This window comes from Daucus carota, chromosome 8, assembly GCF_001625215.2.
Source record: "Daucus carota subsp. sativus chromosome 8, DH1 v3.0, whole genome shotgun sequence".
NCBI lineage: Eukaryota > Viridiplantae > Streptophyta > Magnoliopsida > Apiales > Apiaceae > Daucus > Daucus carota.
Window position 1 is genome coordinate 31689447 of NC_030388.2, and position 10322 is coordinate 31699768.

Consider the following 10322-nt stretch of genomic DNA (forward strand, 5'->3'; position numbering starts at 1 on the left):
TCGAATGATATAATTTTTATAATTTTTCTCAATTATATGATACATGTAAATTTCAGTCAAAATATAATCAATTTGACTGGTCAATGTCAAAATGGACATGAAAAAGGATGAGCCAATATTTTCGTATTCTTCCCAATATTCCCTCTATAACATCCCAAGCCCACAACTATATGCATACCAGACCCAACAACCCACCACAGTTCGTTCCAAAAGTGCTAGCAAATTAGTATACATTAGTTATTGACTTGTACCTATAAAGGCCCCCAGGCCCAAACACTCTTATTCTTATCGATGTGGGATGTTACAAACACCCCCTCTTATAGGCTCGACGTCCTCGTCGAGTTCACAAACACACATACGAAACCCGGGCAGTGCCTCTGCACTTCCGGCCGGGTAGAGCTCTGATACCATTTATAACATCCCAAGCCCACAACTATATGCATACCGGACCCAACAACCCACCACATGTCGGTCCAAAAGTGCTAGCAAATTGGTATACATTAGTTATTGACTTGTACCTATAAAGGCCCCACACACTCTTATTCTTATCGATGTGGGATGTTACACCCCCTGTCCCATCAACTTATATATCCGGGACACGTAATTTAAGATATTTATAAAATAATATTTTATAGTATTTGAATTTTTTTGAACAAAAATAGTATTTGAATTTTATTCAGAAAAAAAATTTCAAAATAAATTATTTACATATAAATCTTAAAATATGTCTCAAACAATGAAAAAAATTATATAAAAATTAGTGAGACAAAGATAGTAACAGTAACTTGTTGCTGATACTCCCTCCGTCCCAAAATAGTTTTCACATTTCTATTTTTATTGGTGAAATTGACTAAGTTTTGACCAAAGATTATAAGTTAATCGATCATTATTTTAAAAACTGAAAATTACATCTTAAAGTAGATTAAAAGTAATTTCCGGTGACATATTTTGTCAATTGATAAAATATTAATAAATTTCAGTCAAACTTTAGTTAATTTGACTGGTACAAAACCAAATATGACAAATATTTTGGAACGGAGGAAGTATTATTTTAAAAAAATAATATATTTAATTATGGTCCCGTTTACCGATTCCTGACCATGTCAATTACTAGGGATGAGCGTGGTTCGGTTTGGTTCGGTTTCGACCGGAAACCAAACCGTAACCATATTTATTCGGTTTCTAAAATCAAAAACCAAAACCAAACCAAACACCATCGGTTTGGTTTCGGTTTCTAGTTACGGTTTCGGTTTATAATGGTTCGGTTTCGGTTTTCAAACCAAATTAAATTAAATTAAATTATATACTCATAAACTTTTAATCATAAAATGGCTTGAGATAAAGTTTTTAATTCAAAATGTATAATACTACACTAGTAACACCAGGCACCAGCATAGAACACTTGGTCACCTGTATCATTGTATGAACATATTCTGACCACATAGCCATTTTACAAATAATAATTACTAAAAAAGTAAATCTAAAAATTTGCACATTCCCCTGGAATACCATTAGGTACTTACTGGTGTCCAGTTTCAGTAATGCAGCAATACAAAATATGAAAATATCAGCTTCCAAAAAGTTGCAGAAACCAACCTTTTCCAGAGACGTACAAGGTCCAAGAATCCCCTGAATCTTTATATCTTTTGAACAATTTATATAATTAAATTTATATAATAATAATTATTATATATTTATATAAATTTATATAATTATTTAATTTGGTTCGGTTCGGTTTGTATTCGGTTTTAAAAAATTTAAAACCAAACCGTAACCATATTATTGGTTCGGTTTTTATTCGGTTTGGTTTCTAATTGGTTCGGTTTTTAATGGTTCGGTTTTGTCCGGTTTTTGCGGTTTCGGTTTTGGTTTCGGTTTTTGGTTCGGTTTTGCTCATCCCTATCAATTACAGTTGGGCGTTATAGTGTTATTTAATACTCTATGTATTCAACGGAGACTTTAAAATATCTACAAAATTTGTTGATGTGCAATTCAGAAGTTTGAAAATTGCAATCCTGGTTCAAAACTTTAAATTTTGAATAATTTTTTTACGCTTTTTCTATGGTGTGCCCATGGGCACACACTAAGCACCAAAATTTATGAGTTTGGATGGTTTCTATTGGCCTATCTTCTTTAATAATGATGGACCCCCTGCAATTACAACAACCACACCAATCAAAACCCTCTAATTCTATAAATGTTAGTGCTTAGCATGTGCCCATAGGCACACACTAGACAAACCCAATTTTCTAATATTTTAATCTTGTTTGACTTGTTTTATTCTATAAATTTTTTTAGAAAAAAACGAGTCAAACACTTTCTCCGCTTCATGATATTTTATTTAAAATATAGGTAGTATACATAAAATTGTTGACTTTGAACGACTCTATAAATTGCTAGAGTTTATTGGATTAAATAATACAACATTTACAGCCTTTTAAAATTAAACATAAATTAAACATTTTATGGTGGATTATAATAGTTTTTCGTTCTCAAATTTATTTCAAAAATAATGTCGAAATTGTAACTGAGGCTGCAACACAATTAATTTAAAATTGAATTTTAGACGCTTGCACAATATTTTTGAAAATAATTTCCTTAATTTTAATGTTATTTCCAGAACAGATTTTTTATATCCAGAGGAGAAGAGGCGGGAAAAGATGATATTATCAGATGATATTACCCTCACATTGTTTTTTTTTTCTGTTATTGTGTATGCACGATGAGTTTTGTCTTTTCATGCTTTGTTTGCTTTGGAAAATTAAAAATCATCTCTGGATATAGCATTTTTTTTAAATAAATCTTCTTACAATAAATCGGCAGAGGGAATTTTCTTAGTAATTTAACTTAAAAACTTATTAAATGCATCCTTAATGTATGATGACTTGCCCACTAATTTAGCTTTCACACTAAATTTCGCAACTGTAGGGCCACTTTTGTCACCATCTTTCCTGATTTATTGATAAGAAACCAAAAGAGTAACAAGCAAGCTATGAGAAAAACCAACTTAATATGAATGAGTTGTAAAGCAGAGAGTTGACATATAATCCGCAGCAATTTGATGAATCCTCTATAATGACAGGCCAAACACACTAGGCCAACTGCTCTTTCACTTTCAGTTTGAAGAAAAAATCACTTTTCACAAACAAATTAACAAATTCTTCCCCACATTCCCTCCAAGTTATCCATCCATAAGCATAAGGATCCATAAGCATAAGGATCATAGCATCTCCGACGGGTTTGCTAAACTGGACACGTAAGATATTAGATACGGATTTGCTAAACTGGACATGTAAGATACTGTATTAGATAAAGTTTGTTGCATCTGCAAGATATTTTGAATCGATGATGTTATTATATTGGTCGAATATATTTTAAATATAGTATATTATTAATAATTTCGATTTTGCTAAAAATAGAACATATCACTTCAATACAGCAATAATAAATATTATTAGATACCTGAGAATATTATTGCAATTCGATATGAGCGTTTGTCAGCACCAGAGCCTTTTAAGAGTCCCGGAGTCTTTTTACCGGTCCATGCAACTTTTCTGTTATACTGATACACAATAAAAAATCTAGCCACATGCATATATATAAATTGTCTGTATTCTTGTCTAGATATTCCATTTCTTGATAAACCCAAGGCTCCATTTGTTTTTATTCCAACTGGGTAGTAATTTTTAATGCTCTTTTCGAGGCTTAAGATGAGGTTCTTTAAGGATTTTTTGTTGCTGATCATACTGGAACTTGCAGTAGCAAAATTTGCTCTAGGAGAAATTCCAACAACCCTTGATGGACCATTTGATCCGGTCAGTATTCCGCTGGATGACACTTTTCGAGGGCATGCTGTAGATTTGCCAGACTCTGATGAGAGGCTAAAGAGGACTGTTCATGGCTTTGAGCCTGAGCAAATCTCTGTTTCCCTCTCCTCTACTCATGATTCTGTTTCCATTTCATGGATTACAGGTAATTTGCTGGAATTTGTTTTTTCTGATAATTAAACACGTTCAGACACCCGTATTGTTTCTGACAAGGTCTGGACTCTCGATATCCTGTTATCAGGAGGTATCTTGTGGCTTTGATGATATTTGGTTCTGGTTTAATCTGCAGGTGAATTCCAAATTGGAGATGATATCAAGCCTTTGGATCCAAAAAGTGTAGCAAGTGTAGTTCATTATGGGAGGGTGAGTTTTGTGTTGAATAAAAAAGCTATGGGGCACTCTCTTATTTACAGTCAACTTTATCCCTTTGAAGGCCTAAAGAATTATACTTCTGGTATCATACACCATGTAAAGCTTACAGGTAAGAGCAACTTAACGTTTTCACTTTCTATAATTTATATTTTTTAACGGGAAATGTTCGATTCGGAATTCAAGAAATTAATAATTATTTATAGATTAAATATCTTAGAATCCTAGGATATTTAGTTAGAATTTCAAATTATTTATAGAATTTTGACGGTAGTCAATTATGAGTAAAATTTCGTTAAGATGTGATGATATTTGTAAATACTTGGACTTCGTGCGATTTGTTAATATTTAAAATCCCAACAGAATATCTGCAATTTCTATAATATTCTTTCTATCAAACTCGACTCGAATGTACCTAAATTTCATATATATAGGAAAAAGATCATAAGAATGGGGATATTTATGTATTGCCGATTGTATTAACATTATCATGTACCTAAACTATGTTTTTAGTTGGAAAATGCTAGAGACCCTGAAATATATTTTTTAAAATATTTTCAAATATAGTTGGCATGTTTTGTTGCAGGATTAAAGCCACAAACAAGATACTATTACAAATGTGGAGACCCTTACATGGCAGCAATGAGCAAAGTCTTGAGTTTTGTGACTATGCCTGCATCTGGTCCTCAGAGTTATCCAGGCAGGATTGCTATAATGGGGGACCTTGGTCTCACATATAATTCTACTTCTACAGTTGATCATATGAAAAGCAACAACCCTGATCTTGTTCTCTTGGTTGGAGATGTATCCTATGCTAATCTTTATCCGACAAACGGAACAGGTTCTGACTGTTATTCGTGCTCGTTCTCTGACACTCCTATACACGAGACGTATCAGCCTCGATGGGATTACTGGGGAAGGTGACGAGCAAATCGTGTTAGTGTTAATGATGGTTATGTGAAGTATTCGACTAATGTGCATTGTTTCAGGTATATGCAGCCTCTGATTTCTAGAGTTCCGGTGATGGTTGTGGAAGGGAATCATGAGATAGAACTGCAAGCTGGAAATCTGACATTTGCAGCTTACAGTTCTAGATTTGCTTTTCCTTCTCGCGAAAGCAAATCTGCATCGACGATGTATTATTCGTTCAATGCTGGTGGAATACATTTCCTGATGCTTGGCTCCTATGCTCCGTATAATAAATCAGGTAAGTTAAGTTCAGAGTTACCTGTGGTCCTCTCCAGGAGTCTGTCTGATCGATGATTCGTTGTATTTCAGATCCTCAGTACAAGTGGTTGAGACGAGATCTGGCTAAAGTCGACAGAGAAGAGACTCCATGGCTTGTAGCTCTGTGGCATGCACCCTGGTACAGCAGCTACAAACCACATTACAGAGAAGCTGAGTGTATGAAGGTTGCGATGGAAGAAATGTTATACAAAGCTGGAGTCGACATAGTTTTCAATGGTCATGTACGGGGAAGTTCACGATTTTCTTACTCAAGTATGTGCAAGTAATACGACTCATCTACTTGTTGAATGAAAATGCAGGTTCATGCCTATGAAAGATCAAACAGAGTATACAACTACGCTCTAGATCCCTGCGGTCCAGTTTATATAACAGTAGGAGATGGTGGAAACAGAGAGAAAATGGCAATCAAACATGCCGATGAGCCTGGTAACTGTCCAGACCCATCTAAAAGTCCAGACGAATTTATGGGCGGATTTTGTGCATACAATTTTACATCAGGCCCTGCAGCTGGTAAATTCTGCTGGGATCGACAGCCTGAATATAGTGCATACAGAGAAAGTAGCTTTGGCCATGGGATCCTAGAGGTTACTACCGTTCTTTTTTTTCAGATAGCATTGCCTAGCCTTGTGTCACGTAAATGAGTAGCAAACAAAATCGACAAAGCAATATGTGAACTGATTAATACTGATCTTGTGACTGTGATGTGCAGGTAAAGAACGAAACTCATGCATTGTGGACATGGCATAGGAATCAAGACATGTACGACGAGGCTGGCGATCAGATTTATATTGTAAGGCAACCTGATAGGTGCCTAGTTGAATAGAAGGTAACCACACAAAACATGTATTCACATATAAGTTCCAGACAAGGTATCATATCCATATGAAAACATGCAACATTGAATTCATGATTTCTAGAGATACAATGAACAACAAAAGGTCAAAGTAAATTTACTGATCATATATGTTTCACAAAGAGGTGCTGCAAACATAGGTTTTTGAACACATTTCACCTAATTGTCGTCCTGGTGCATTTTTTTAATCTACGAAAATTTTGTGGTGATATAGCAGACTAATTTCATGACCTCGTCTTTGTAGAGGTTTTCACCAGAGCTCGAACCCTGTAATTTAAGGCTGAAATTTGCACTAGATAAATCAAAGAAATTGGACTGAATTTGTTAGACCTTGACATGGCTAACTAACGTGGGTTTTTTTATACCTAAATTTGATATTAACCGCCACCAATAAATTTCTAGCTGTAGAAGAGAAGAACCAACTTAAAGTTTTTACAAAGATGGCTTCAATTTCTAACAAAATTGTACTAATCTAATCTTCATAATATCACGATAATCCAGCTAAGCTTCAAAGACCGATCTACTTAGGTTAAAACACAAACAAGAGAATTAGAGAGAAAGAAAGATGAATCAACATTCTTGTTACTGACGACTCCGCTGAAGCCACAGAAGGTGGGGCATCAGGTAACGGTGCACCTGGGTTCATTCCCGTAGTTCCAAAAGTTGGTGAAGTGCCAAGTGGTGGTGGTGGTACGTCTGCGAGGGGAACTGCAGTTGGTGTAGTTGTATCAGTTGCGGGTGGAAGTGTCCCTCCAGCTGTGCTGCAATTTGAGGAATCAATTAAGTTCCACTACAGAAAAAAGAGAAACAGAATCTGATCTTCATAAAATATACACATAATTCATTGCTTTAGTCATTAATCTTCAAGCTTAGCATCTTCCAACTTTTACTTAAACTAATATAGATACTATATTTCAGTTGTCTGAGATCACTAAACAATGTTATAACATGACGCTTTTGACCTACTATATATTAGTTGCCGGAAATGTTATGCTAGGAGTGGGCAACAAGTTTCAAAAGGAATCCTTTTGTTTAACAAACGCAAATCAACATATAAAATGCAAACTACATGCAGGAACATTTAAGCTTTTTCACTTCCCTTTTACAGATTTTCTAAATTATCTGCTGCATCTTTGTTTACACTAAGCTTCTGCATTGAACATCCTTTTTTTAAGCAAAAGGGATGGAACAAGAATTACTAGACACCAATATGAACATTCTAAAGTAGCATAACAGAGCAGCTACAGAAGCGAGTGGATAAATGACAACCCTTGCAAGTGGTTAATGTTCAAAACCATTTCGAAACTCATTTCGAGAAGTTGCACCCTCTCTACTAATTAAGGTCCTAGATGGACACATACTTCCTCCTCTTGACTGTTGTGCCACAAATCTTTTAACCTAAACATTTTGGATGTAATGATGATACTAAAGAAGACAACTCAACCCTTAAGATTAAATAAGTTGCAGTAAAATGACATCAAATCTATGAACAAAAAATGTAAGGGAGAGTTACGACTTACGAGTATGAAGCCTAGATAAATCATTCTAATCGACAACGAACCTAGAAGCTTTTAGTTCTGGTCCTCCGAGTATCAAACCACATTTCATGGTACAGACAGAGGGGACCGAGGGACCACTACATTGTTCTATTCCTACTTAATTGTGCTTTCTTTTATTTAAGTCATATGAATAGAAATAACCTCTTCATCAAGGGGATGTAGCTCAGATGGTAGAGCGCTCGCTTAGCATGCGAGAGGTACGGGGATCGATACCCCGCATCTCCATTTTAATCCCAAATTTCCCACATAATTTTTTGCTGAAAACCTTCCATAAATATTATGTGCATTTTGAATTTTCAGGGAATTTAAGTTTTGCTTTCAAATAATGTGGATCTACCTCATAAACAAAGAACATATACCAACAGGTTATAACAGTCGATAAACCTTCAATAAATCTTGTACATATTTTCATTTTTAGTAAAGTGCTTAATGAAGCATGTATTTTCATTTTTCGCTAAATTGCATAATGAAGCATCACTATTTTGTGTACAAATTCTATTACTATCAATCATATGCACACGGCATATATATCAAGAATTACCGATTCGGTTTCTAAACCGAATACGATATGGTTCCGGTTCCGGTTCCGGTTTTATCTACCTGGTATATCTGCAGTACAGGCCTACAGATACTCTGTATAGTGAAAAACTGAGATAAAGCTAGCTAGTGATAAGGACAAGTCTAGTCTTGGTCAAAGCAATAAAGTGGCCATCTGCCACTTGTACATTTTACAGCAATCTTGACCCTTGGATTAATAGAAATCCAACGGCTACACATCACTGAGGCCAACTCAAACACAGATAGACTCCACTCATGCAAAGACACTACTACCAATACAAATCATACTTACACGTGGCATGCATCTGTAATAACAAAAGCACACTCTCTCAATCCTGATTCATCAGCATTCCACGTGGGATCACATCAATAACACTGACACACTCAAGTAAATCTCAACTATCAAGAATTACTATTTCCATTTTTAAAACCGAAGATATACTATTCCGATTCCAATTTCATCCAAAAATCGAACCGAACCCGAACAAGCTAAATGAGAATGCACTAAATATATTATGATAAAGAAAGACAATAAAGATAAAGTTGGTACCTTGATGAAGATGGATACACACAAGATCCATAACCTAAAAAGAAAAAAACAAATCAATTTCAATTAACAACATGTACATATGATCGTAGAGATCTTGATCATTTACTAGAGGTCCGAAACATTATTGTTCTAACGAATGTTTCGGGCCTCTAGCATATATTGATAAATGTTTTAGACCATCTAAAACATTTATCAATATATATATTTCGGTAACACGAGATCTCGGTCTCTCGTGTTACCGAATATAGTTAAGAAATACTAACTGGGGTCAGTTTTGGCAACGGTGGCAGTAGCAGAGAAGTCACAGGAGCCAGGAGCCATAGACTTCCTCTGAAAGAAGCTATTAAAAGCATAAGAAGCATGAGCCTGGATAGTATTAGGCAAAAAACAGAGCCCAGAGGGCTGAATAGGATTGCAATCAGCTCCAGAAGCGCATGCATAATCCAGAGCAGCCTGCAATGCATCATCACTAGCGTCGCTCCGAGCCACGCACCAGCTGCCGGTCATTGTGGCAGCCCTGGCTAGCTGGAGGGTCATCAAGATTTGGACCAGCAGCTGGAGTGGTGCACCCATTTTGGTTGGGGTGATGGGTTTCAAAGTTTTTGGTGAATAAAGAAAGAGAGAATAACAGGAGATGGTTTGTAATAGTTTGTGTAGGTTGGTGCTTTTGGTTGTGTTGGGTTCTTTTTCTTTATGTGGTTGGGGGCTTTATTGCCTTTTTCTTTCTTTATATTGTACAGTGAGACCCGATTGTTGATAACAATTGGACGGAAATCGGAATTTCAAAATAGTCGAAAATAATAAAAATTATGAATAATTGAAGTTTTGAAATAATTATTTAAGGTGGAATTTATAATGCATTTTATAATTCTACACGTTGTGGTTTTATCCAGTGATTCAATCTTCTGATATCAGCCATTTGAAAAACAGATATAGGGCGTCAAATCCTCAAAATAATATAGTTTATTATATTTTCACAAAACACAACAATTTATGAATGACAAAATAATATAATTTATTGTATTTTCACAACAATTTATGAATAATATTACAAGACAGAAAATAAATAAAATACTTTATTCTGGAATTTAAATGACTAAAATACTGATTATTACAAATGACAAAATTAAAATGCCAAGATACTAGATATAGTATTTTAAAATTTTCCAATTTGTTAAAAATCCCCATTTAATCATGACTAATCTCTAAAAAATATTTTACCGATATACCGATTATAAAAAAATGATAATCAGAAACAAGAAAAATTACCAACAACAATCTCGCAGGTAGCTAATATTTCTGCTGTAGTAACGAGCACAATATGGCGAGGATTTGAGAACTTGACTGAAAGTACCATA

At 34.9% G+C, this 10322-nt stretch overlaps 2 protein-coding genes and 1 non-coding gene across 3 annotated transcripts; 2 read left to right on the forward strand and 1 right to left on the reverse strand.

Moving 5' to 3' along the window:
* The first annotated feature begins 3478 nt into the window (after nt 1-3478).
* Nucleotides 3479-6351, forward strand: LOC108197213 (purple acid phosphatase 15). The gene is made up of 7 exons (XM_017364768.2): nt 3479-3972; nt 4117-4308; nt 4783-5116; nt 5186-5403; nt 5475-5665; nt 5744-6028; nt 6154-6351. Exons 1-7 carry the CDS (start codon nt 3690-3692, stop codon nt 6265-6267), a joined length of 1617 nt encoding a protein of 538 aa, XP_017220257.1. The 5' UTR covers nt 3479-3689; the 3' UTR covers nt 6268-6351.
* Nucleotides 6352-6570: 219 nt separating this feature from the next.
* On the reverse strand, nt 6571-9668 carry LOC108197214 (PLASMODESMATA CALLOSE-BINDING PROTEIN 3). The gene is made up of 3 exons (XM_017364769.2): nt 9228-9668; nt 8965-8998; nt 6571-7058 (listed from the first exon to the last, which is right to left on the reverse strand). The coding sequence occupies exons 1-3, from the start codon at nt 9535-9537 to the stop codon at nt 6827-6829; spliced, it is 576 nt and encodes a 191-aa protein (XP_017220258.1). The 5' UTR covers nt 9538-9668; the 3' UTR covers nt 6571-6826.
* Nucleotides 8009-8081, forward strand: TRNAA-AGC (transfer RNA alanine (anticodon AGC)). The gene has a single exon. It is a non-coding gene; the product is annotated as a tRNA-Ala (tRNA).
* Nucleotides 9669-10322: the final 654 nt, after the last annotated feature.

What these genes read in the sequence shown, in the direction of transcription:
- LOC108197213 (XM_017364768.2), top strand. Translation starts at nt 3,690, where the DNA reads ATGCTCTTTTCGAGGCTTAAGATGAGGTTCTTTAAGGATTTTTTGTTG. An exon ending in TTCCATTTCATGGATTACAG is followed by an intron (nt 3,973 to 4,116) that starts GTAATTTGCTGG and finishes TTTAATCTGCAG; the next exon opens with GTGAATTCCAAATTGGAGAT. An exon ending in TTGGCCATGGGATCCTAGAG is followed by an intron (nt 6,029 to 6,153) that starts GTTACTACCGTT and finishes TGTGATGTGCAG; the next exon opens with GTAAAGAACGAAACTCATGC.
- LOC108197214 (XM_017364769.2), bottom strand. Translation starts at nt 9,537, where the DNA reads ATGGGTGCACCACTCCAGCTGCTGGTCCAAATCTTGATGACCCTCCAG. An exon ending in CGTTGCCAAAACTGACCCCA is followed by an intron (nt 8,999 to 9,227) that starts GTTAGTATTTCT and finishes TTTTCTTTTTAG; the next exon opens with GTTATGGATCTTGTGTGTAT. An exon ending in GTGTATCCATCTTCATCAAG is followed by an intron (nt 7,059 to 8,964) that starts GTACCAACTTTA and finishes CTCAAATTGCAG; the next exon opens with CACAGCTGGAGGGACACTTC.